Here is a 27869-nt window from a genome sequence, read left to right as displayed (position 1 = left end):
TTAGTCCACTTAATATTTTCAAACCAAATTAATGACAGAAGCAAAAGTAGATTACCAATGGTACAGGGCTGCTACATGTAGTATCTTATGACGCAGATCAACTTGGAAAATCAAAACAAGATTTTTCTTTTTGGGCTAGTAGTGTGGCTTAGGGGTAAAGCACTTGCCTAGCATGTATAAGGCCCTGGGTTCAGTCATCATTCCTCCATATCATATCCACCACCCTAATCCTGGCAACAAACAAAACATCTTCATATCATCCCTACTCTGAATAATTTGTTTTAATGTCACTAGTAGGTAAAGTCTTCTCTACTTAGAAAGCCTGAAGCCAAGGAATTGCACAGGGAGCTCTTCCTCTTTAATAAGCATCGTCATGCTTCACAGTCTTGAGTTAGTGACTGCGTAAATATTCTATCCGTTTGTATGTCACAGAGCCCACACTTAATTTACCTTTTGTTCTTCCAAAAGGATTTTTTTGTTGTTAGGAACGTCCTCATAATTTAGGTTGGCTTTGTTAATAGTGGCTATTGTGTTAATTCATTGTAGCCACAAATAAAGGCATAAAAGAAAAAATGTAATTAGGACAAAGTAAAATCAAGATTTCTACCTAATATGTGAAAGATAATTGAGCAACAATATAACATTAAAAATAACTTGGTATCACATATAATCCTCTACCTGAAAATTTTCCTAGAAAAATACATTTTCATATAAATAAATATTAGCTTGGTTTATACTATAATAGTAATCGGGTTAACTCTGTACTTTTTTTTGTCAAGTAGCATTTATTCCTTAATATAAAACAGAATGTGCTTTAAATTTTTAATATTTAACACATACAAGATATTAGAATTATAGGAACTTATACAAAATCAGAACTTCATTTTTATGTGATCGGTGTACAATCCATGCAGACTGCACACTGTGGTCACAGGAGTCAGCTTCCATAGCTGCTAGGCGGGGCCTTTATGCACACAGACGTAGACACCCCCTTTGTTTTGCCCCTCCTTCTCTTCTTCAGCAGTCATTCAATGACAAGCGTAAAAAGAACCTCTTTTCCCGAAAATTTCCCTTCTACAAGAACAAGGACCAGAGTGAGCAGGAAACCAGTGATGCTGACCGTAAGTATTTGGGTTCAGTGGTCAACTGAAAATAGAGTTAGAGGGACCTACTGCCCTGCAGTTGGTTGTTACCATGGAGACAGTTTCAAGAGCTGCAACAGGTTACTCACCCTAACCAGGAGAAATTTAATACACACAAATTAATTTATATGCCAGTCTTAACTTTCCTGGAACATAGGAATTATTGAATAGTATTATTTAAGTTACCTGTTTATAACTTACATATATATTTTATATATAAAAATAGATACAATTCTTTGAAATAAAGATTCATATAAAAAGCACTTGACAACACATTCAAAGAGTATTTCTGAGGGGAAAAAAATGTGTAGGTACCTGATTTATACGTTTAGTACTGCCAGTTTCTGATACTAGATCATCTGGAATCATTCCATTTATTCTTGATTCATCATTAAATATAGCTTATGTAAATTTTACTTATAAATATCAAAATAACCTGAAATTTTGTCTTTATATTCTAATCAGCCTCTAAGCTCCAGTTTTCATTCTTTTTGTAGGTAACATTTAGTTGGTAGCTCATTCTAAACTTTGAAAAAAATCTACAACCAATCTTCATAAAATGTGTGTACCTGTCATGGTCTTGGAACTGTCTCTTATTGTAGCACCAATTCTATGCATCACTGACAACTATTCTCTTTGATTGTCTTTTTATTGCTTGCTCTCTGGGGACTACTCTCTACAGGAGATCCCTGACGACATGGGATCAAAAGGCCTGAGTAAGTGATCGAAACACTCCCAAGTTATTTTTTAACCTCCTGCCTTATTCAGGTACATTTTGAGATTCACAGTAGTGCCTTTCTGGCATGAGGAGGTATGTGCTTTAGATGGCTTTTAGGCTTTCCATGTTTGTAACATGCTTGGGATTTTTATTTCTATAGTACAATTTTTGTTGTTTTCTTGTGTTCCCTTTTTACATACTACTTGAGAAACTCAGTTGCATTTTGAGTTTTATAATTTTTCTGGTAGTTACTTTTGCTAAAAAAATTTTAACTGTAGGCTTCTTTTTAAAAGTCTTTTTAAATAATACCACCTGCCCATATTAATAGAATATTGACGTGTACCTCATTGGAGTTTTGTCTCCCTTTTTAAAACAAGTTTAAACCACTACAGTTATATGTTAGAAAACTCTTGCTTTACTGTGAAAGTATAAGATAGACACCAAGTTCAAGCAGCAGGCTAGGGGAAATTGAATAGCCTCCTTTCTTAAGGCTGTAAGACTCGGTATAGAGTATACTGTAATTAATGTTCCTCCCTTAGCCAGATTTTTTTCTTTGATTTATTGTTGTTGCTGCTGCTGCTCTTAACTTTCTGTCTACTAACTAATTAGTCATCATAGAAAGATTAGCAGGGTTTGGAGAGATGATTCAGCAGTTAAGAGCATTGGTTGCTTTTCCAGAGGACCCAGGTTCAATTCCCAGCACTGACATCGCAGCTCAAAACTGTCTGTAACTGTAGTTCCATGGGATCTGATGCCTTTTTCTGGTGTGTAGACATATGTACAGACACAACGCATAAACATAAAATACATAAATAAATCTTTAAAAAATAAAAAATACAGGTTAGCAGATTCTGATATGTAGAAGGAATCTACTAAATATTTGGATAAGAGTCAAGCATGTGGCACACGCTTATCATCACTGCTCTGTAAGAGTGAATTGCTGTTTTAACTTGACTGTTTTCAAATCACTGAAGTATGATAAGTCACCTAATATTACTAAATTAAATTTAGGTGACCATGACTCAGAAATAATCATTCAAGCTCATTTTTTTTGTTAAATTGTTTATTTCATTTGAATTACTGGGCATTTTGAAAACTTGTAGTTTTATTGATACTTAGCTAGTTAGCCTTCCAAGAACTACATCATTAATTAATATTAAACTTTACAGTTTTAGTGGTGGAATTTTACCTTTTAGCAATTTGCTTTACTTGGATCTTAATGTCTTAGGTACATCAAGTACTTCCACCTGCGGGGCACACCTGCTCTAGGTGTGTCTCACTCTTTTGTATGTCTGCTTGTTTTCTTAGTTGGGAGGTGGAGAGGACCTGGAAGGAGTTGAGGTAAAGGGAAAACATGATCAAAATATATTGTACAAAAAAATTTAATTAAAAAATATGATTTGGTGGCACCACAGATTTCCAGTCACCAGTGGCAGCTTCTTTACATTCTGGCAAGATTGCCAGTGCAAACCTTCAATAACTGGAGAGTATCTCCACAGATTACTGAATCACCTCTGGGGTTTATGTTGAAGCTGATGCGTTTTAGAGGGTATATGGATCAACTTGGAATTTTTGAATCTCCTTGAAGCACCAGAGACCTATGAAAACTCTTAATAAAGAGAACTAAGTGAGGAACTGGGCTCTCACTGATGCTACTATATATGATTATGGCTCCCACATTTTACACCGTTAATTGCATACCCTTGCCCTGTATCTCTCTCTAATTGGGAATTGAAACTTCTTAAGAAAAAATTCTGAAAAATAACATTATCAGGCAGTATCACTTGGGGAATGATTGAATTTTCTAAGCAGTGTTATAATTCATTTAATTATAAGTATCTGCTTCATTTCACAGGGATTGAAAGGATTTGTTAACTTGGTACCCTAAAGGTCAAGGTTTTATTCAGAAAATACTGAAGGTGACAGAAAAATACCAGTAGAATTCTAAAACTGGGGATGAAGGAGGGTATCTTGTAAAACATACATGTAAGCATTACAGGCTGCTTGTTATAGAGAAAAAGCTGGAAGAAGGGGGGTGCATTAGGGCATTACTTACGGCTTCGATAACCTATATGCTAAAGTTCAAAATACACCAAAATAAGACTAAAGATAAAACCCAATAGGCAATAGATGGGACACTCAGGAGTGAATCATAACACACATTTTCAGAAAGGATTTCTGCCTATCTAGAATGGTTTCATTTTCTATTTCCTTTCTATTTTCACGGTTTTCAATTTTATAAAATAATCAACAATCTCCTCAGCTAACCACATAGGTTTCTTGTATCTGTCTACTTTCTTCTTGTTCTAAAAGCTGATGGAACCAAGTGGTGCACAGCTGTCAAATGCCAAAGCCAGACTTACTGTTGTTCCAAATAAGATGTCAAGTAGTGTTGCTTGGGATTAGCAGTGTGGCATTTGGAGAGAATAAACATGTTTGAGAAGACAGGTAAAATGTGGTTAAATTTGAAATAACAGTGTTCACCAGGGGGAGCGTAGGGAATACTTTCTTATTTTAAGAAGCTCATCTGGGGCCTATAATTTGCTATACAGGTACCCCACAGCAGCCCTAGACTTGAATATATTTGCATCAAGGACAGGATATTTATGAATCAGTAAGAAGCAGGCTATCCACTAGAAAACTGGACAAGGAATGAGACAAGTGTGTCGACTTTCCGGTACTAACAAAAACCTAAAGACAAATGTTCATTTTTACTCAGTTTGAAAGTTTCAGTCCATGATCACTTGGCCCTGTTATTTGGGAGGCATGTGGGAAGATAGCACATCACTGGAGAATGTGTGTGGTGGTTAAGCTGTTCACCTCATGGGTCCAGGAATTACAGAAAAAGTCCTGTTGCCCTCGTCTCACCCTCAGTGACCTAAAGCTGCACGCTAGGCTGTCTAACCCTGATCATACCAAGCTGAGGGCCAAATCTTTATTTTATGGACCTTTGAGAGACGCCACAGGTGCAGCCCCTAGCACAGCAGAGCTCAGAAGATGAGCAGATACAAAAAGTGTGTGTAATAATACTATTTCCCCAGTAGTCAACATATGCAAAGTGATACCTTTTATCCATTGCCTAAAGACACATTCTGTGGTGGAGAGAGTTCTAAAGAGTAGCTTTTAATGCATTGTGATCACAAATACAAATTAATACAGCCTTATCTCAAACATTTTCTCTTTTGGTCCATTAAATCCTTTTCAGGGAGATTATCCTCAGGATATAATTAGAGATGGAGATAAATCTTATCATTATTCAGAAGTAACAGCAAAAAAAAAAGTAAAAACGATTGAAGCCATCCTATCTTGATTTGGAAATGATTAGAAATATGACTTATCTGTATTTATAGTATTATATGACGATTAAAATCTTTAAGAACCAGGTCACTCATGTCTGTAGTCTAGCCCTGGGAGGGCACAGCAAGAGCATCACAAGCCTGGCATCAGCCTGGTCTACATACAGATGACATGGGAAATGCTCACAGCACAAAAGAAAGTAAAATTGAAGCCACACACTTCAGATATGCAAACAGAATGTGCTTGGCACTCTGAAATAATATTCTTGTCCTTGTCTTTTGATATTCAGATATATGCCTTTCTTTGGGGAAAATATGTAGGAGAGGGAGAAATTTTTAGGTCATATATATTTGTTTAGCTTTACAAAATTGGTTCTGCATATTCAGTTTCCTTATCTAAGAATTGAACAAACTGCAGATTAAAAATTGTTGTGAAATGTTTGTTTAACTAGGTAAAGATGTTATTTTTGTTTATGATGCATTGTGTTAAATAAATAAAATTAACCTGAGCTCAGAGAGAGGCGGGGTTATCACATAGTCGACAGGAAGTAGCAGGGAGGAGCTTTGCCTGGGTTTTTCTTTGTTGTTGATGTTGTTGCTTTTAGTTTGGGGCAGTGTGGAAGGGTATGGCTTCTGGGGATGCCATCTAAGAGAGAAAGTTAGGCAGTTACTACTTTAACTCTGTGATCTCACAGGTTTTCATCCTTTGAATCTCAAGTTTTATTAGAGCTATAGAGATTTAGTTAGAACTACCTTTAGCTGCACCATTCAGCCTATGGCCTGAGCAGCAGAGCCACTGGTAGTTTAAAGTGCAGCCACTGTGACTGAGGTAAAAACGGCATTTTAGTGCCCAAATATAGCAGGCTTTCTCTGGGCCCCAAACAGATGCCAAATGAAGACAGAGACTTACTATTAGTTATAATTGCTCGGCCTTAGCTTAGGCTTGTTTCATGCTAGCTTTTATAACTTAATTTAACCTGTTTCCCTTCATCTATGTTTTGCCTCGGGCATTTCACCTTTTCTTTCATTCTGTATGTCCTACTCTGTGTCCGGGTGACCGACAGCTGCCTGCATAGCTGGCCCTGGGCATCTCCCTCTCTTCCCTCCTCCTGTTTATTCTCTCTGCCCACCAGCCCTGCCTATCCCTCTGCTGCCTAGCTATTGGCCATTCAGCCTTTTATTAAACCAATCAGGTACCTTAGGTAGGCAAAGCAACACATCTTTACTCATTAAACAAATGCAGCATAAACAAATGTCACTCATCTTTACATAATTAAAGTAATATTCCACAATAAATATTTGGGGAGAAAAGACCAGGTATCTGCAAAGCATAAAACTTGAATTTGTAAGAGCAGCAGCTGGGCGGTGGTGCCTTTAATCCCAGGTGGATCTCTGTGAGTTTAAGGCCAGCCTGGTCTGTAGATGAAGTTCCAGGTCAGGCTCCAAAGCAATACGGAGAAACCCTGTCTTAAAAAATAAATAAATAAAGCTTGACTTTGCCACATACTCGGAGCACTGCACTAAATGTGCTGAAATGATGTGTTGGCATCCTCCTCCTGCAGCTTCCTGCATTTCACCAATCCTCAGTCTTTCTGGAGCACTTTTATTTACTATATTCACTTCACAGCCTCCAGTGGTGTATATTAAATCGCCTTTAATTTCCTTCTCACTCTCGGAACAATACAATACAGTACAGCTATTACCTGCACTGTATTGGGTATTATAGAATCAAAATGGATTCATGTAAATGGGAGACAACTATGTCACTCTGATTATGGGAGGATAGGCTCTGTGAAAAGGCGTTCAGTGTCAGACTTAGCTACCTGTTATAGGGCAGCCTGGATAACATGAGGCTCTGTCTAGCAAGGAAAGGAAAAAGTGGGAAATAACATGCAAATCCTACAAGTTTTATGAAAGGGACATTCACATCCTCAAATTGAGTTACCTCTAGAGTCCTGGAGCAATCTTTGGTGGATATTTAGGGATGACTGTACTGGCAAATAATTTTCCAGACTGTTTTTACCCATAATCCTAACCCCCGTAGATAGTTCTGACTGCTTATGTCCCTGTCTCTGCTTGTCTGGTTTTGTTGTTAGTAAATTTAAATACATTTTAATCTATGTATTAGCTGTCTAACTTTCCTTGTCAAATTATGTTCAAGTTTTTATTTTGGCAGAGCAAGGGCTTGGGCCCAGGTGCTTCTTCCTGCATGCTAAGCAAATGCTGTACCACTGAGCTACAGTCCATCCCCAACAGATTATTTTTAGAGGAGGGGCACTTTACCTTTCTGGTTAGTTCTCAAGCAATACCAATGATTGTCCTAGTTCAAAGCCTACACTCAGAATAGCAAGGTTTTATGATAGAGGAACTAAGTACAGAAAATGAAAGAACCCACAGAGTTTATGATAGTATACCTCCAGGGTGAGTAGATGAAGTAAAAAAGGAAGAATAGTAACTTTTTATTCTGAGTCTGTCAGATTGAAGGGTAGAATAGTTAATGTAAGCCCTTCATACTTTCCAGCATTAATCAGTTTTGTCTCTTACACACCCACTTATTCTTGTCCTGTAGATAACTAATTTTTCTTTCTTTTACAACTTGGAGATTAAAGATTGTAATGGCAGTCCTAATACAGGTTTCAGAGGGTTTTGTTTATTAATCTGGCATTCAATCCCTACTTGTAAAAAAATTTAGAGATAGGATAGGCAAAAATATGTTAATGAAAACATTTAAAATTACTACTGTTATAAAACAACAGTTTAGGACTGGAGAGATGGCTCAGCTGTTAAAGGCTAGGTTCAAACCCAAAAATATTTTTAAAAAAAAAACACTTTAAAGCAAATTGAAATGTTTAAAGAATGGTAAATTATAATGTATAAGTTAAACCGAATATCATTCAGGAATTTCAATGATTGTGTTGAAGTCCATGTAGTAACAGAAAAAAGGAGTGGAGTGGGAGAAGCTGAAAAGATAGCTCAGTGGTGAGAACAGTTGCCCCTACAGCTATAAGGACCAGAGTTCAAATCCCCAGGACCCATGTAAATGGGTATAGTAACCCACCTGTAATTTCAGCCTCTGAAGGCAAAGGCATGGGTTCCCAGAAGGAGCAAAATAGCAAGTGAACCAACAGTATTAGTAAGCTCTGGGCTCGATGGAGAAACCAGCCTCCCTGAAGAAGGTGGAACTGTGACTGAGGATGACTGCCAACATCCACTCAGGCCTCCACATGCATGTGCAGCCACACCCACATGTAAAGTGCACATATGTACACATGCAAAGGGAAGATTTTAATAGACACTTAAAAATACCTATTTTTAATGTGTGCTTGTCATGTATTGATCAATTCTACTCATGATTTTTAGGTATAATTATTTTATTGAAGTCTCTTAATTTATAGGAAAAATAATACAATTTTTACTGTTTTACTCACTGACAGTCTCCTACATCTCTAATTTTAGTTATTTTCACCTCCACCATCCTCTCTGGTCCAACTGAACCCTTCTCCTTCCCACAGGTCTTTTGCAGCCCACTGAGTATTAGGGTCCTTGAGCATGAGTCAAGGTTACCAGTGACCATACCACTGAAGAAAATGACTCCCTTCCCCTGATTCTAGTTTTAAAAAATTTAAGCCCTTTAATAATGAAGAAAGGTTTATACTGTAAGGCTGGAGATCGCTCAGACAGCAAAGTGCTTGTCAGACAAGCATGGGCACCTGATGTTTAAAAAAAATCTTGGGAAAATTAATCTTTTTCTTTACAAATTAAAGAGAACAGGTTTATTTTTACTCTTGTGAGGTCTGCTGTCCTCCTTGCAGCAGAACTACTTGATTTGCCTGAGCAGACCTTAGCCTCAAACTCCTTAACATTAGAAATTAGGTTTCCCTCTGGCCTTGAGAGTTTCTCTCTTGTTTTTCTAAACAAAATTTTTATTGTTTTATCAAGGAATATATAAAGATATTTACCGAGTTATGAAATGGGGCCATTTTTGAGCAAAGACTGGGTGGCTTTTTACTAATATCTGTTGGAGGAGTTGTCTTGCAAAGTAGTCTATTATCAAAGGACAGTTACTATGAAATGCTGACCTATTAAAACTCAGTGCCTCTCAAATTCCCTTCCTTGTGACCTCTGAGACAGTTTAAAATCTAAAGAGAGGTTCAGCTGGGGAGAAGCTCCATCAAGAAGTGGCCTCTCTTTATTCAAATGGAACTCGTCCCCTAACTGGTTTTTCCTAAACTGAATGGTACCAAATTCATTTTCTCCTTTTGGATCTTATAGTATGGTGCCTTATGAATTGATTCAAGATTATATTGTATCTGTTCTATGTTCTACTTGGGTTCTTGCTGAATTTTGTTCATAAGCTATGTTTAAACAGTAAGGCAAAATTTTCTTTTACTACAGGTATTGCCCTACAATAATTCGTGTTAATTTAGTTGGAAAATTAACTTTTTCATAGAAAATCTAAAATGCTTTGTGAAAATTCTGTAGTTGCGTATGGTTTATATCAACATTTATAATACCACCTTGTTTAATTTTGATAGCTTGCTTTTATCAGCTTTTAAATTCATGACACTGTGTTTCTTTATTTTTCTTTTTGTTTTCCTTCACTTTCAGAGCATGTCACTTCTAATGCCAGCGATAGTGAAAGTAGTTACCGTAAGTGTTTCATGTTAATTGTTCTTTTGTTAAAAAAAAAAGAAAAAGTAATAAATACCTTTGAGTAACTCTGTCCTTAGTGATATACTATAAAACTATAAAAACTAAAAGTTAGATACCTAAGATTGCTGAACTGGGAAAAGCCAAGTAAAATAGTAATTTTACATGAGAAAGAAGTTCACCTGAAGGTTGAGGATCTCTAACCCAAAGCTCACAATCTTTATCAACAGTATGACTCTTAAAGTTTCAGATCTTAGAACATTCATTTCTCAAAATTTTCCATTCTGAGTTGCGTAGTCAGGGTTGGCTGTGTAGATATTTTTAATTGAAAAAAAAAACTAAAATCTGAAATTTTTTTGCTGCTAGCATTTTGGCTAGGGTCCTCAAGGTGCACATACAGAACGGTTATTTTCAAGGTTTTAATGAAAGCAAACCCATTTACCAACTTAATTTGTATATATGGTACATAGTATGTAGATTTGTGTGTATCTTATAACAAGTAAATAGCTGCTAGGGAATAAACTTATATTTTCCTTAGTAATTTTGTTTCTAACATAAGTACTAGAAGGATATTTATTAGTAATGCTAAATGATCATTAGTTTATTTCCTTTTTATTCTGTGCAACATTGCTCAAAAAGTAATACTATTTCTCCCTTGCTGTTTAATGTTATATTCTTGTTGTTAATTGAAATATGTAAGTATGGATTTTTAAGACAAATTGGGGTGTGGAAAGAGGGGAGTATGTGAATATCAATTGTAGCAACTTAAAAATTAAATTTATTTTTCTAACTTTTTTTACTGCTGTCTAAAATGAAAGTAATCTTGATTACAGATGAGTATGGCTGCTCAAAAGGTTAATCCCATTATCAGTCCCCGATATTTCATGTTGGCAATATATACTTTTAACCCTCATTCATTGATTGGATTTTTTTTCTACATGATAGCTATGTAATTTGAGGAGAAGAATGGGCAATTATTTCTTTCTTTATTTATAACCGGAACCTACTGTAGAGTAGTTGAGTGTGTTTTCTAGACTAAAAGGAGGTAATGAAAGTATATACTGTCTTTTCTCACCATTTGCATGAACTATTAAGTTTTGGAATATTCAACTGCATGTTTTTGTAGTATGTAACCATATTTTACATCAGTAACTTGTTTTGTTTTGGTTTTTGAGACAAGGTCTCACTAAGTGTAGTCTTAGTTAGCCTGGAACTCTCTACATAGAACAGGTTAGCTTCAAACTAATAGAGATCTGTGTGCTACCATGCCTAGATACATCAGTAATTGTGGGGGGCAGCTCATGAAGTATCTGTTTTGTGATACTTCAATAGTAAGATTGGAAACAAACAAGTACAGATCTGTGTGCCTCTATAACAGATATATAAAGCCATCGACTGCACATGTAGTAATGGATTCTCTGTAAACCAATCACAAGGTAGTAGACTGTTACAGAACAAGAAGGAGAACATTTTCCAAATTACATTATTCAGTTTTCATTGCTTTCATCCAATCACTGGAGCTGTTTTGTTTTCCACAGTATATGTTTAAAGCTAGACTTTTTAATTATTTTCATGGTATTCATGTAGTTTACATAGTTAGTTGTTTTTCATTTATAATATTTGCAAAGCTCCTTTAACTTAAATTTCAGATGCTTTAACTTCTCAAGTGCTTTTGTAACCAAAGCAAAATTATAATGGTTTTTAAAAATCAAATATAACTTTAGATAAATGTACTCAATTGGAACAGAAACTATTTTCTGTGGCTTATTGGTTTGTTTTTTTGGTTTTGGTTTTTGGTTTTTGGTTTCTTTTGAGGCAGAGGCTCACTTCTTAGTCCAAACTAACCTCAGACTGGCAATCCTCCTGCCTGAGACTCAAGTGCTGAAATTATAGGCAGTCTCACATCCAGCCCTAGTACATATTTATAGTAAATGTTCAGTATTCCAGAGGAAGGGATTTTTGTTGCTTTTGGTTTTTGGTATGGGGAGGTTGTTATTTGGAGGCAGTTTTGTTTTGTTTGTTTTTGTTTTTGTAGTACTGGAGAACAAACTCAGGCAGCATTCCAATAAATTAAATCTCCAGCAAGTAATGAAGATTTTAATAATTTGATGATTTGTAAATAAAAGCACATAATGGAAAAATAGTATATTAATGTTTCATTTTATATTTATCAAACCTGCCTTTATGGTTTAATAATTTTTCCTTTGTATTAAGTCTTGCTGTGGATAATTTATGACACAGTACCTTTTTGTATATCCTGTTCACGTCTCAGAAAGTCCTAGTATCATGTGTGTGAAGGATCACATTGGCATCAGTTATCTTCATTTTCTTACCCTTGCTTTAATCTCCATAGGTGGTCAAGAAGAATATGTTTTATCGTATGAGCCAGTGAATCAACAAGAAGGTTTGTGAAGTTTATTAATGTTGTATGACCTTATTAAAAAGTGTATATTCAGGGCCAGTGAGTTGGCTCGGTGGACAAGGGTGCTTTCTGCCAGACATGATGACAGTTCAATTCCTAGAAATGACATGGTGGAAAGAGAAGCAACTCCCACAAGTTATCCTCTGACCTACACATGCACACCATTTCACACACAAAACTTGACTACAATAAATTGATTGGTTAATTTAAAATAAAATCGAATATACTTCTTAGTTTGAAAAATCAGACTGTTAGATGCAAAAAATGTATCAGAATTTTACTGTTTTTAACTATATATGTAGAAAATTGCTATATGAATTTCAAGAAGCAATATTTAACCCACAAAATATTAGAAGCAACTGGTTAATTTATATTGATTGTTTTTATCAGTGTTGTATTCCTAAGCCTATATAATATTGCATTACTACCCTTGCAATAACACTTTTTAAATGTCAAGAGAAACTTTTAAACTCCTAGATTTTTATCCCCTTCACCCAGGTGGGTTCTAGGCCATTTTTATTCCTCACTATATCTAATTCCTCCAACCACCATACTAGTCTGATGCTCACCACTGACTTCCTTCTTCAGATGACCCCCTGTGTTCTCTGCTGAACCATCTTTCTAGATGGTTCTACTGCCATTTAGTTTTTAACATCAAAAACCACCAGGGAAACACCATGCTTTGTTTTCTCTGTATATTGAAATGTCTAAGATGCTAAATTTGACTTGGTTGACTTCAGAGATTTTAACAATGATTTATTTACAAAAGAAGATAATGTAGAGAAAGAACAAAGGAGAGACTCTTCAGAATGGTTTTCTTCTGCTGAGCTAAAACATGTTAGTGTTCGTTAAGTGTTTATTCCTTTTCATGTGTTTATCTTTGTAGTTAATTATACTCGACCAGTCATTATATTGGGACCCATGAAAGACAGGGTAAATGATGATTTAATCTCAGAATTTCCCGACAAATTTGGATCCTGCGTCCCTCGTGAGTAACCCAAATTTAAACTGTTCTAACACTTTCTGTCACTGTGTTTTCAAAAAGTAAATATAACTGCTTTAAAGAGTTAATTGTTTTATTAATTATTCCTTCATCCTCAATGTTATTTTCTTTTTTAGATTTAAAAGTATTGTGTTAAACTTTTTAAAAAGCAATCAATTAAGTAGCAGATGTATTTATTCTGTTTTTAAATATGAAACACTTCCCCAAGTTCTTTTTTATTGAAGATACAACTAGACCAAAGCGTGACTATGAGGTGGATGGAAGAGATTATCATTTTGTGACTTCAAGGGAACAGATGGAAAAGGACATTCAGGAGCATAAGTTCATTGAAGCTGGCCAGTATAACAACCATCTGTATGGAACGAGCGTTCAGTCGGTGCGAGCAGTAGCAGAGAAGGTAAGCACCAGAGCTCCCTGAGTGCAGTTTCTAAGGAGGACACACACTTTTGACTTTTAGTTGTATTAAGAAATAGAAGATAGATGACAACCTTGATGGTCTTGCTAATTAATAATGCTGCATTAGCTAAGTAAAATATTTATTTTGAGTAGCTTAGAAAAATACATATGACAAGGCTGTCAAAATCTGGAAATAGGATGATCACATGCATCTGTGAAATGAGAGATGGTTATCTTAAGGACTGTTTTAGAGCCAGACCTTGTCCTGGCTGAAGTCAAGTGTCCATGAGAAAAACTGAGTAAGTTGTTAAGTGAAGGAGCCAAAAAAAGTCTCCCAAGTCTACAAAGATAGAATAAAAATTCAGAAACAATTTAACAGGTTTTGGGTTTTTTCTTTTGTTTGGTTTTGGTTTGGCTTTTGCTTTTTTTGTTGTTATTGTTGTTTTGTTTGGTTTGGTTTTGATTTGGTTGGTTTTTCCAGACAGGGTTTCTGTGTAGTCCTGGCTGTCCTGGAACTTACTCTGTAGATCAGACTGGCCTCGGACTTGCAGTGCTCAGGAGGCAGAGATCCACCTGCCTCCGCCTCCACCTCCTGAGTGCTGGGGTTAAAGGTTCCTGACAACAAGAAGTTATTTTAAAACATTCTCTAATATATTCTGACTGTATATTGACATTAGGTTAAAACAATTTTTATAATGAAGTCAAGATGATATGTTGACTATATCAAAAAGATACTATATCATGACTGAGTCATTCTGTCCAATGATTTCAAGGTCAGTTCAGCATTGTCAAATCAGTCAGTAGGAAGCATAGTAGAAGAATTATAACCTTGAGGCTGGGCTGGACTGTAGTGAGTTTCATGCCAACATCAGTGGTGTAGTAATACCTAATCTCAAAAAAAAAAAAAGAAAAGAAAAAAGTAGGCTAATAGCTAACAGATGGGGAAAGTGGATAAAAACTTGTATTGATGAATACAAACTCAGTACATGTATGGATTATCACATCTAACCCTACTAATATGTAAAACTTCTTTCTGTTTAAAATTTGTCCATGGTAAAATTGTCTTTGCCTTTGTAACTAAAAACTTCAGGGATGACACTTTCTCAGTGTAGCCTAACCAGCCCAGGTTCAGGGAGAAAGCTTACCTTAAGAAGTAAGGTTGAGAGCTAGGACACAAGACTCTGGCCCCTACCATCCTACATTGCATGCACTACACAAAGTAGTGAGTAAAATACCAAGATCTAGAATGACAAGGGTGACAAACTGTGCCCAGCTGATGACAACTGTAAGTAAACCCAATACATAACCTGAATTGGAACCTCAGCCAGCACGTTCTTCTAGTTGTTCAATAAGGAGCATTAGATGACCAGCTAGAATTATATTGTGGTCAGATAATAAATGTTGCTATCTGTGGGTTATACTATTCCTGGGATTTACACAAAAACTAATATGTCTGTTTAAAGAGAGTGAAGACAGGGCCAGGCGGTGGTGGCACACGCCTTTAATCCCAGCACTCGGGAGGCAGAGACAGGCGGATCTCTGTGAGTTCGAGGCCAGGCCGGACCGACAGCCTCGAAAACAATACAGAGAAACCCTGTCTCGTAAAAACCAAAAAAAAAAAAGAGAGAGAGAGAGAGAGTGAAGACAGAATGTTAGTTTCCTGTCACCATGATGGAAAACAGGAAGCATCTGTTTTAGTTCATGGTCTCAGAGGGTTCAGCCCATGAGAGGAAGCAAAAGGAGTGAGTAGAAGCACCCGGAAATCCCTTCAGAGTCCCTTCCAGTCAGCTGCTTCCTCCAACAAGGCCTCGCTTCTAATAGTCCATTGAGCCTGTGCACTAATTGTGTCATGTAACCTAACCCAGGGGTCACTCAGCAAGGTTCTAGCTACACAAACAAGAACACCTGACTTCAGATCCCAATACTACATGAAGCAAGCCCGTTGGTATGTGTGCACCTGTAATCCCACCACTGGGAAGTGAAATCATTAGTAGCTACTTCAGTCAAGGGACAAGGGGGAGAGCAATTAGGGAAGAACCCTGAATACTTTATTGTAAATATGCCCATTAAATTTATTTGAACATAAACTCTAGCCTTTAAATTATAAGGTACTTCATGAGATTGAGGACCTGATTTTAAATATCACAATAAAATTTATTTAATATTCATTTCCTATGTAACTTAGAAATACACATCGTAATGAAAATGTAAATGACCTTTTGTGTCAGTGAATTCTCAGAAAAGTTATGTAAATCCAGAATTAGATGTTTCTTTTTTGGTTTTTCGATACAGGGTTTCCCTATATTGTTTTGGAGGCTATCCTGGAACTCGCTCTGTAGGCCAGGCTGGCCTCGAACTCACAGAGATCTGCCTGCCTCTGCCTCCCAAGTGCTGGGATTAAAGGCGTACGCCGCCAACACCCGGTCAGAATTAGATTTTTCAAATAGCACTTTATGGTATTTTCTAGCCCCCAATAAAATGAGGCTTGGAAGAATAGGATAGTGGTAATAAAGGGCTAGAGAGACGGCTTGGTGGTTAAGGAATGGGAGTAGTGAGGATTTGAAAGAGTGTGAATTCTAGGACTTTTTCACTTTCTATTTGTCATGCCATTTTATGAAATGAAATTCATTAATGAGCTTTGGAATTATTTGTTTACATGTTTTACCGGGGGTGGGTGGGTGTGTGTGTGTGTGTGTGTGTGTGTGTGTGTGTGTGTGTGTGTGTGTGTGTGTGTGTGTGTGTGTGTACAGGTGAGTACATACAGGTGCCCATTGGGGCCAGAAGATGGTTTTGGATCCCCTGAAACTATAGTTTGACTGGTGGCTATAAACTCCCATGACTAAACTCAGACCCTCTGCAAGAATGTACTCTTTCTGCTGACCACCTCTCCACCACAGTTGTTGCTCTGTAAAAACTAATGATGTGAGAACTGTGTTTTAATTCTTTCAAATGGTTTTGAGAATAGAAAAGTAACTATTTATGACCATTTTTTCTTCATTTAATTTCCCTTCTAAATTTTACTGATAAATAACAATTTTCTTGAAGTAAAAAATATCTAAATGAAGCATAATTCAGATTGTGACTTGTGGGGGATGCCTTCGGTATAATTGAAAAGATTTGATTCACTTATTTAGTTTTTTCTTTATTGTCTCTGTTTTAGGGCAAACATTGTATCCTTGATGTGTCCGGAAATGCCATAAAAAGATTGCAGATTGCCCAACTTTACCCAATATCTATTTTTATCAAACCCAAATCCATGGAAAATATCATGTAAGTGTTGTGCCCACAGTGTTCCCTTTAAGTGTAGATAAGTTGTCAGGAGTTACTTATCTTTCCTCCTTGCATCTTTTTCTCTCCTTATGAAATGGAGAGAGTAGTATGTTTGCCTATCCTAGAGGGTGTTGTGGGATGCTAACCATCATTTCTTATCATCATCATCATTCATATCATTAAATGGGCAATGCAACTGTATTCAACCATTAGACAGAAGGATGGTTACTCCTTAACTGGCAGAAGAGTGAGATGGCTCCGTAAAGCACTCTCTTCCAAGCCTGACAGACAACCTGAGTTCTATTCCCAGGACCCACATAGCAGAAGGACTCCTGCAAGTTGCTCCCTGAGCAACACACAGGAGCACACATATTCCCATATGACTCAAATGCCTGTATGTAAAAACTGACCATTAATACCTCTGAATAGGTTAAAAAAGAAATCCCAGAAAATTAATAAATGTTTTGAACTACATATAAAAGTTGACAATCTTAATGTCATATCTTTGCTGAAGGAGATTACACAGCCTATAAATGCTGTAGTAGAAGAAACCAAACATCAGGTGTGTTGGCAAACACCCAATCTCAGCACTGAGGAACTCAGGGGGGCTGCTGAAAATCCAAGATCAGCCTGGGCTACAGAGTAAGATAGACACTGTTTCAGAAAGCATAAGCTATAGTTGGAAGTCAGCCATTAAATTCAAAGAAGGCAAAAGAGAAATTAATGAAATAGGAAGTCAGCATTTAACAGAGAAGATCAATAGAAAGATGTTCTTTGAAAATACAGTAAACAGACCAGGTGTTGGTAGTGCATGCCTTTAATCCCAGCACTCGGAGGCGGAGGCAGGCAGATGTCTGTGAGTTCAAGGCCAGCCTGGTCTATAGAGTGAGTTCCAGGACCGCCCCCAAAGCCACACAGAGAAGCCCTGTCTTGAGAAACCAGAGACAGACAGACAGACAGACAGACAGACAGACAGACAGACAGACAGACAGAGAGATGAAAAAGTCAGTCATTCTGATATTAACCAGGATGAAAAGGTCATCAGTGTATATCAGTGGTCGTCACAGCTCAACACAGGTGCCCCAAAAAATCAGGCCTTGGACAGAACACTAAAAGGACCTCCAGACAGCACACACTCAGCATGGCCCTGGCTCTTAAGTGACAGCCATGATGTCATATGTTACCGCCTGCACTTCAGGGTAGCGAGAATAGAAAAAGGTAGCACAGATTTGACAGATTTATGGATCATCTGAAAATACCTCACAGTCTCTTAAAGGTTACTTGGTGAATCTACATTGATAAATTTACAATAGCTTCAAAAGGTTGACATGCAGAATTTATGATTAGACTAGAACTCTCTTTCCTAGATAAATAACAACAGAAATGATTGCTTGTGTTAACCAGACATATTTGCTTGCCAACAAAAGTGCTATCCAAATAGCCAACATGTAGAAACTACCTAAATGACTACCATCAGCCAAATACATCAATTATGACATTTCATGATGAAACATTGTGCAAAAATAAACATGAGCAGTCTCCAACTAAGTACAAATACGTAGGAGAATCTTTGTTTACACTTTATTTATTTATTGTGTATACAGTGTTCTGGCATGTGTGCCTACACAACCGAAGAGGGCACCAAATCTCATTATAGATGGTTGTGAACCACCATGTGGGTGCTGGGAACTGAACTCAGGACCTCTTAACCTCTGAGCCATCTCTCCAGCCTAACATAGGAGAATCTTTCAATGTTTTCTCTTTTGTTTTTTTAGGGTTATTTTTGGGTTTGGGGGTTTTTCGTTTTGCTTTTGGATTTTTGTTTGTTTGTTTGTTTTCGAGACAGGGTTTCTCTGTGACTTTGGAGATTGTCCTGGAACAGACCAGGCTGGTCTCAAACTCATAGAGATCCACCTGCTTCTGCCTCCCAAGTGCTGGGATTAAAGGCGTGTGCCACTACTGCCCTGCTTGAATCTTACAATGTTAATAAAAGATCTCAAGTTTGCACACTCTGAAATTCCAGGTTTAATCATTGTTTGCAAATACCAAATATACCTTACCTTTGAGGATGTCATACTTGAGTTCCAGAGCACTGGTGATGCTCTGTATTGGACCTGAGTACTTACTGGGTGTATAGGTTTATGACAGTTTGTCAAGCTGTACATTTAAGATACTACACTTTTTAAAGTCACTCTTAGAAAATGTTAACAAGAAAAGAACAAGACAATCTTATATGGTCTTAGACCTAATAAAGTATGACCAAGCAGAGCTTGTTCCTAGAGTGTAAAGCTGGTTTAATATTTAAAAATCCATCAGGGCACTAAAGGTCTAGAGTAGAGCACTTGTCATAAACAAAGCAGGTGGGGGGGTGTGTGAACACAGTAAATGGACTGGACTTGTCACCAAAGAAGCTCTCCGAATAGTGATGGATTGCAAAAGCAATCCATTGCTCCCACATATACAATGGTTTCACTGGCAGACTCTGTTCAACCTATTTTAGAACTTTGAAATCTTTTGAAACCAAACAGCTTCCTATCGTTGGTATAAAAGGTTAATTTCAGCTCTCAGCTTGGCTTCAGCTCTACATACTTTTCTTTTTAGCCGCATAGCAAGCAGCCATACCTGTATTTCTTCAGCAGCAGTCTGCATGCAGTTTGCAGCCATGCATGCATTTCTTCAGCAGTCTGCATGCAGTTTGTAGGAGCAAAGGGCACAGCAAAGACCCTATCTTCCATGGACAAGGGACTGCCGGACTAGCTGGTTGCTATTTCTAACTTAGAAATATAGTAAGTCATCCCCTGGTTATAAAGTAGTTTCAGAGCCTTTCCCCAGACCTGCCCCCTATCTCCTTGACTTTGTCTTTTTTTTATTTTGGTAGCCAGCCCAGTACATTTGAAAGTAGTCAAATGTGTGGGTGGAATTTAGAGATATATTGTACATGGCCATGGAAACGCACAGTATCAGAAAATTCCTGAGAAAAAATCTTCGGTTTATATCAGTCTGCCTCAGCATAGAAACACTCTACAATTAATAATTAAATTTCAAATAAGACAGCAAAAATTAGTCTCTAGTCTTACTGACTCATAGATCCAAATATAAAATTTAACTAAAAATAAAGTATACAAAGAAATAGCAAAGAATGATCTTTCGAAGGAAAAGATAAAATACCTGGAGACAGACCAGATGTCATACTTACTACAGACTGTAAAAGGACTACTGCAATTTATTGTTTGTAAATAAAAAATAATGGGTTTCTATATAACATTCTCATGAATATGTCATTCAGTGCTCATACTCACCTGTGTTCACTTCTGTTGTCCCCCTCTTCGTCCCCATAGTATCTGTCTGCTCTTATGTTATATGATATTTATAATGCCTTAAAGATACATAAAAGACAAGGTCAAAGTCAAGAAAACTATATCTGAGCAAGTTGGAGATATCAGTAAGAGAAAACTTGAAGTTCTGGGGGCTAGCGACTACTAGCCCCTGTAAGAACATGGACTACTCTTGGAGAGGGTGCAACTTGGGTTCCCAGGACCCACCTTAGGCAGTTTACAACCGCCTATAACTCCAGCTAGAGGAGGCAAAATCCTCTTCAGGCCTCCACAGACACTGCATTCACACTCACAAAGATGCACACATAATTGAAAATAAAAGCTTTTTTTTAAGATCTGAAACTGAAAAATTAAAAAAAAGGTTACTGAAGTAATTTTACTAGAGAGATTCAGAGGCAAATTTGAGCAGGCAGAAGACTCATCAAACTTAAAGATAGAACAATGGAAATGTTCAAGTCTGAGAAACAAAAAGAAAAACATTAGAGAAAAGTTAGCAGAGCTTCAACTGGGAGACACCATTGAATAGACCAACATACATTATGATTCCCAAAATGGGAGCAGGGAACAGAGAGTTTATTTGAAGAAACTTCCCAGATTTTATTTAAAAGTCCTGAATTTAGTATCCAAGATGTTAGATTAAGTCCAAGCATAAGAAAAGTAAGGTACTGATAGGCACCTTATAACCAGACTGTTGGAAGACAGTGATGGGCACAGCATAAGAAATGACTCACCACATCCAGATCTTCCCAGTAAGATTATCTGCAGAATTCCTCTCAGTGCATTGAAAACATGTGGAGATAAAGCCTGTCAGTCAAGAATCCTATACTCACAAGAATGAGGGGAGGAGCTTGCTGCATTGGATCCCTAAAACTCAGGTGAAGGCAAGGAGAGAGTAACACCACCACAAAGTTGTCCTCACCTCCAAATGGGTGCCATAGTACATATGCCTATGTACGTGACACGCAAGACAATAAAATGCTTTAGAAATAAGGCAGAAATTAAGATGATCTCAGATAAACAAAATCACCAGCTCATCATTGCACCTACCCAGAAGAAATGTTCAGAGGATCTGAAGTTTGGAAGGACACTGTGTGGTAGCCACACAGAGCAATGCAGAGATAGCCAAAGCTTCCTCTCACAGGCGTCCCACCACGCAGCCGCAGGGAGACTCACAGCATGCTTGTTTTACTGTGCTGTCCACACACCCTCAGGTGATTTTGAAATAAGTGTCATATTATCATTTCATATATTTGAAAGGTAATTACTGTGAATATGTCATTTAACTAATAATATTTTAATATCATGTAGTCAGGTTTTCTTGTGTCTTACGTGTTTGCAGTTTTTTTCTCTAGCCAAGTTCTAAATAAAGTTTACTCATGACAGATAATTCAACTTTTAATATATAGCCTTCCTTCTTTTTTTTCTTTCTCATTCCACTACACTTTAATCAGCAAAGAATCTAGGTGATTTCACAGTGGTTCTTCAAACTGTTGTATTGTGTTCATTTACAGTCTGGGTTGGAATATAGGTCTGGGAGTCTCGTTTTCATATGAAGTGCACAGTGAGAATTGTTAGAGATGATGCATTGTTGCTGTGATCTAGGATAGGAAGTGCCATGCCCCTGTTCTCACTGTGTGTGTCAGGCAGCAGGCCTAGGGACTGCATTTGCAGAGTTGAACTTCTCATTATTTTATGCCTTTTATGTCTTCTCTCATTGCTTTTCAAAGTGTATGATAATGTGGTCATCACAATTTCTAAATTTATTTGCACAGGGAAATGAATAAGCGCCTAACGGAAGAACAAGCCAGAAGAACATTTGAGAGAGCCATGAAGCTGGAGCAGGAGTTCACCGAGCATTTCACAGGTTTGAGCCATGTGTGGCAGCGCCCTTTATGACACAGGGAATTTTGCTATATCTAACTAGTCCTGTAGTTTTCAGAATAAACTATGATATCTGTGGGGTTTGTCCCATGGGAAACTTAAAAGTTAGCCTAGCTGGTAATGGGGAACCTTGAAATGCAGTGTTCTTACAGGAATAATTCACAATTGACCAGAGGAAAACAGAGTTAATTTCACTCTTCTCTGAGGCCTCTGCCTTTTCTGTTACCCTTAGTAAATTTTGATCCATCCTCCCCAGGCTTACTGAGGTAAGATTTCAGAGGTATTCAGGGTGTACAGTGTAATATTGTATACTTTTTTAAGTTCATTACTGCAGCTATGGAAGTACGTGTTACTGCACTTCCTGATGTGTAGTGATGTATGTTGCTGAGGTCACTTGAGATCTACTTTTTATTGTTTAGTCACTGTGCTGTGCATTAGGTACCCAAAAACTGTCTTTTGAGGGTCTTGGTTTTTCCAGTGCTGTAGCCTTGCATAGCTAGGCAAGCACTGTCCCTGGACTATGCCCAAACACCACATTCTCTCCTGAAAACAGAAGCTTATATCCTTTTATCAACATCTTCTTATTCCAGCCCCTCCCCCATGTCTGGGACCCACCACTGTACTCCTTATACCTGTGAATCAGATTAGATTCCACAGGCAAATGAGGCCATGTAGAATTTATTTTTGTGTGTCTAGTTTATTTAATTTACCTTAATGTCTTGTATATTCACTCTTGTTGTCAAAAATGACAGGATTCCTTCTTTTTATGACTGAATAATATTCTCATTATATATATTTAGATACACCTCACATTTTCTTTGCTGACAATTAGGTGATTTTCATTATTTTGTCTGTTTTGAATATTGAGTTTAACAAAGAATTGCAGATGTTTCTTTGATGTACTGATTTCTTTTCATTTGGATATATACCTAGAAATGAGATTGTTGGAGTGTGTGTTTTCTGCTACTATAGCAGTATACTGTAGACTGGATAGAAGCTGGAATGTTTTAGCTGACAGTTGGGAGGACTGGGAATTCCAAGATAAAAGGAATGGCAGTTTTGAGTGCCTTCTTACTGTATGACCTACAGAAGGACAACAAGCACACAGGCTACAAGACAGCTAGAGGGGACTGAATGAACTGCCCACTCTGATAGCAACTAGCCCACTGCTGTAATAACAGCTCATGCTTGCTAGTCTATCGGGGTTGCCCAGGGTGGCCTTGAACTCCTAGACTCAAGTGACCCTTCCACATTTGCTACCTTCCCTGACCTCATGTAAACTAATGATGACATGAGTTCCAGCAGGTGCTCTGATATCATAAGCCATGTGCTGAAGGGAGGAGCTCTGTTGTTTTTTTTTTTATTCCAGACTTAGAAACCATAAGAATATTAGTATAAGAACAACTCATGCCCTTTATCCATATTTTCCAAATGTTATCATTTTAGCTCTAAAAATCTGAGTAAGTTACAAATAGATGTCCTTTACTTTTGAGTATGTCAGTGTTTCAAAAAAATAAATAAAAGGATATTTGGGTATCTTCTATCCATCATATAGTGAGAATGCTGCTAATCAAACACGGGAAATTTAACATTAATAGTCTCATCTTTCAATGCAGACTTTCCTAGGTATTAGCAGTTATGAGAGTAAAATGAACAAAACAATCATTCAGGAACACATATTGCATTAAGCTATCACATGTACTTGGTCTACTTTAATCTAGACCATCCATCATAACTGTGACATTCTTTAGGAGTGAAAGCCAGTCCTTTTGTGGAATCTCCTTAGATGTGGGCTGTGAGTTGGCAGGCATGTCAAAATAGTGACGCTGTGATCTCTGCACAGTACCGTGCTTGGGATGCCATTTTGGACTGCTCCTAGTGATGATGGTTTCCATGGTAACAGCTGCAGTGTCTGTGACCTTGGCCTCTTCAATTTTTCAACCCACCCAGGGAGAACCCTGACTTATCCAGTGAGCAAAGTTTGTATGTTTCCCAAGGCAATAATTCCTCAGCAGCTGTCTTCTACTGTGGGCCTGTCCCGGGGAGCACTGTGAGGCAGTCAAGGTGAAACTGATGTTTGCCAAATGTCTGTGTCTTCACAGATATTACAGGAAGGATACCTCTGTGTAGCTCAGAATGCAGACTTTGATCACAAAACTAATACAAGCATTATAAAACTTAAAATAAACTTGATTTCTCAAACATTCTTAACTACTTAGAAGCTCCTCATGCACATAGATGTTCCTCCTTATGGTATACTTAACCTCATTCACCAGACACACAGACAGTTTTACCTAGCATCTCCATTCAGCTTTTATGCCAGATGTCTCAGGCCATAGGAAACTAAACACTGTTTTCCTTACACCTGCTCACACTTGGTGCTAGCCCATGTGGGCTCCTGAGTGCTGGGTTAGTCTCTGTGAGCCACCTGCCTGACTCCATACACTCACCGTTTTAGTTTTATTAACTAACCGTTGATTCTTACAGACTAGGGGCTCCAACTATCCAAATCATTAGTTCTTAGTAATTGCTACCTTTTGTCGTTGTTGTTGTTGTTGTCATTATTTGTGTTTTTTGAGACAGGATTGAGTTGTGTAGTCCCTGCTGACCTACAGTTTACAATCCCCCTGCTGCTCTGCCTTTCAGGTTGTGAAATTAAAGACATGCACTATGGCACATGCTTGTGTTGCCATTTTTCATTCACACTTTATTTCCTAACATTGATTTTAGAAGTTTTTAACTACTAAGACCCAACTTATGTATATCAGCCCCTATTTGTGAGTACCTGGCATACTTCTTAACTTCAACAGAGCACACAATCCATGGTCAGCGTCTTTCCTGACATACTACCTGTCACCAGCAAATAAGTAGCTGTGCTTGCTTTTCGTAGTTCCCACAAGTTGAGGAAATAAATACTTTGTATTAAGATAATAAAACTAGTGCCTGCAGGGCATAAATCAGAGATACAGCATATGGTTAGCTGTACAAGGCCCTGGGTTCAGTCCCCAGCATCACCAGATGAGTTGAGTGAGTGAGCTAATTCAAGTGCAGATGACCCACAAACTAAACAGTAAGCAAAAGCCAAAAACAGAGTGGCTGTGTCTCAGTTTAGTCATTTTTGTGTGTGTTGTACACATAGTAAAATTAGCTAACTGACAATTTGACAAACAAGTAGGACATCCTTGTGTACAACTGCCTCCAAGGTTTGCCTTCTCCCGTTTCACCAGTAATGTTTGTTGATGGCAAAGAAAGACAACTAACGGGCACTTGTTGACTTTGTCATTACAGCTATTGTGCAGGGAGACACGCTGGAGGACATTTACAACCAAGTGAAGCAGGTCATAGAAGAACAGTCTGGCCCTTATATTTGGGTCCCAGCAAAAGAGAAGTTATGAAGACTGGCTTTTCTGTCTTTTTTCCTGTCTCATTTCTCTGACCTGTCCTGGAGTCTGTCTTCAGTGCTCCCTCCACATTGCCTCAGATCCCCTCATGGTCGGCAGTTGTGCCCATTTTGACATCTAGTGTCTCCTTCATGTTGCATCATCTGTGTTATTCTGTGTTACTATTGGTTTCCGGCCATTTTTCAGAACTGAAGATGAATGGCCTGACCAGCTATCAAGGGTTTGGGGAGATGCAAAATTGTGAAATTCCTTAATGTTTAAGGGAAAGTTAACTTTAAGAGATTTTCAGAAAAGCCTTATATACATTCTTTTCCAATTTCAGTACAAATGAAAGAAAGGTGTTTTAATCAGTGACTCGGTGGACCCTGAGCAACAATGCACGCTTAACTCTAATAGCATGGTTTGGCCAGTGTATTAGCTCTCAAGTTCTTCCCTCAATGACTTCTGGTATTAAAGTAATTATTCCATTAAAGACAAATAAGAAAAATAGGGGTTTTATCTCAAAATTAATGTATAAGTTAACCCATAATTTCAGGAGGTCTATTTGTTGTTCATGATAGATCCTCGTTGTGTGAGCCCTTCCCAGTACACTTCTAGGATAACGGCATTGAGTGCTTTTAGTCAGCTCGTGCAGCCCGGTTTTGGTACCTCTCAGGAGTTGCGTACACTCTTTCTGATGATGGCTCTGTTGAGATGCTGGGGGCTCACCTTCACTGACAACTGCGGACAAGAACGTTCCTGTGGCAGTCATGGCGGTGGGAAGGTGTCCAGTTCATAGCCTAAAATTTTACTGTGTGCTTAGGGAGGGGGCAGATTTTAATGACTATTTTACCCACAATAACTGCCTATTTTGTTATAATAAAATATATATAAATATATATAAAACTTTCTTTAACTAAACTCTGTAACTATGGGAATTATTTTCTTTACATAGTTGCACACACATATATATATATTTAAAATATATTTTTCTTTTGCCACCTACTTCTAACTTTTTTTTGGTTTTTAAATTAAATATTAATTGATGAGACTTATCTTCCTTAATCATGTGAACTGAAACCAAGTGTATGGTGATGGTGAGGAAAAGCCTCTAGGGAAACTAGATTGCAAGTAGACGTGTGAGCATGTTCTCCTCTTTCCTACACAATTCCAGAAGGTTCCTAACTTTTCTCTCAGTGTTGTGTTCTTGTCATGGAGTTTGATTTAGGTCCTCCACCTTCCTTTTAGTTCTCATTTCATTAATGGAAAAACAGAATCCGCTTTGGAGGCTTCCCCAGACACTGTCTCACGTAGCTGCACTGTACTGCAATTGCACAGGTCTTTACAGCAAGCTTCTTCAATCTTAGGAGAGGCCGAAGGCCTTCAGAGTCCGTTTCTCTAGTCTGTTATTAGTATCATTTGCCCTCCCATTGCTCTTTGGAATTGTTTATTCAATATGTGGTTTTTGGCAACGTTGTTAAAATTTCTTAAATGAGTACTGGTTTGTAAAGAATTACCACCATTATCCATTCCACTTATGAGAAAGAGGAGAACAGCTAATAAACTCCGTTGTAAAATCCATATGTCAAATGTGTCTTGAATTTTGGAGGGTTTTCCTTTTTATTAAATAACTGATTGATCAAATTACATGACAAGCTAAGTGTAAAGACACGAGGCAAATGTGTAGTGCTTACACTAGATACACTAGACTGTTGTCAAATACAAGCACTTGGGAAGAAGAGTGAAAGATGTTGGAAGCTCCAAACACCACCTTACAACAGCAAGATCCCAGCACAAGCCGTGTGAAGTGTGCGTGTGGGGGGTGGTCACACACTGAAGAACAGAAGGAAATCTTAAAGGAATGGCATTCGTGGTCTGAAAGTTAGATTTGGTTTCTTTCCAGATGTCTGCTGAGCAGAGACCCTGGGGAGCAGGTACCAATGTGGTAGAGTTTCACGCTGATTTTCCTAGTCTCTAAATGAACAGTAGTGGTAAACAGTGGCCTGGGGAAGGGTACCAGAAGCAATGAGGGCTGGGATGAGACCCCTAGGTCAAATGCTAGCTCTGGATTCACTTGAGACCCTGCCTTGGGAGGAGCGCGTTAGAGGAAGACTGCCAACACGTGGCAGCTCACAACTGTCTGTAATTCCAGTTCCTGGGGATCTGAGACCCTCATACAGACACAGGTGCAGGAAAACACCAATGCACAAAAAACAAAAATCATTTTAAAGATTGTGCCGGGCAGTGGTGGTGCACACCTTTAATCCCAGAACCACTCGGGAGGCAGAGGTAGGCGGATCTCTGTGAGTTCAAGGCCAGGCTGGGCCGACAGCCTCGAAAATAATATAGAGAAACCCTGTCTCGTAAAACCAAAAA

At 37.9% G+C, this 27869-nt stretch overlaps 1 protein-coding gene across 22 annotated transcripts in view; it reads left to right on the top strand.

Annotated features, from left to right (window-relative positions):
* The window catches only part of Dlg1 (discs large MAGUK scaffold protein 1), a 190025-nt gene extending 162951 nt beyond the window's left edge, over positions 1–27074 (top strand). For 6 of the 22 annotated variants that reach the window (XM_040750948.1, XM_013114534.3, XM_013114528.3 and 3 more), the window contains 9 exons: positions 1022–1121; positions 9765–9806; positions 10625–10660; positions 12160–12210; positions 13115–13216; positions 13456–13628; positions 16788–16897; positions 22005–22096; positions 25402–27074. In XM_040750948.1, coding sequence (XP_040606882.1) covers positions 1022–1121; positions 9765–9806; positions 10625–10660; positions 12160–12210; positions 13115–13216; positions 13456–13628; positions 16788–16897; positions 22005–22096; positions 25402–25508 — 813 coding nt within the window. In that variant the 3' untranslated portion in view covers positions 25509–27074. Of the gene's footprint in view, positions 1–1021; positions 1122–1824; positions 1859–9764; positions 9807–10624; positions 10661–12159; positions 12211–13114; positions 13217–13455; positions 13629–16787; positions 16898–22004; positions 22097–25401 lie in introns of all 22 variants that reach the window. The other 16 variants (XM_040750952.1, XM_013114532.3, XM_040750956.1 and 13 more) reach the window with 7 other exon arrangements.
* The last annotated feature ends 795 nt before the right edge of the window (positions 27075–27869 follow it).

This window comes from Mesocricetus auratus, unplaced genomic scaffold (genome assembly GCF_017639785.1).
Source record: "Mesocricetus auratus isolate SY011 unplaced genomic scaffold, BCM_Maur_2.0 Super-Scaffold_100008, whole genome shotgun sequence".
NCBI classification, from domain to species: Eukaryota; Metazoa; Chordata; class Mammalia; order Rodentia; family Cricetidae; genus Mesocricetus; species Mesocricetus auratus.
The sequence above is the reverse complement of the archived record's forward strand: the minus strand, read 5'-3'. Positions and strand labels throughout refer to the sequence as shown.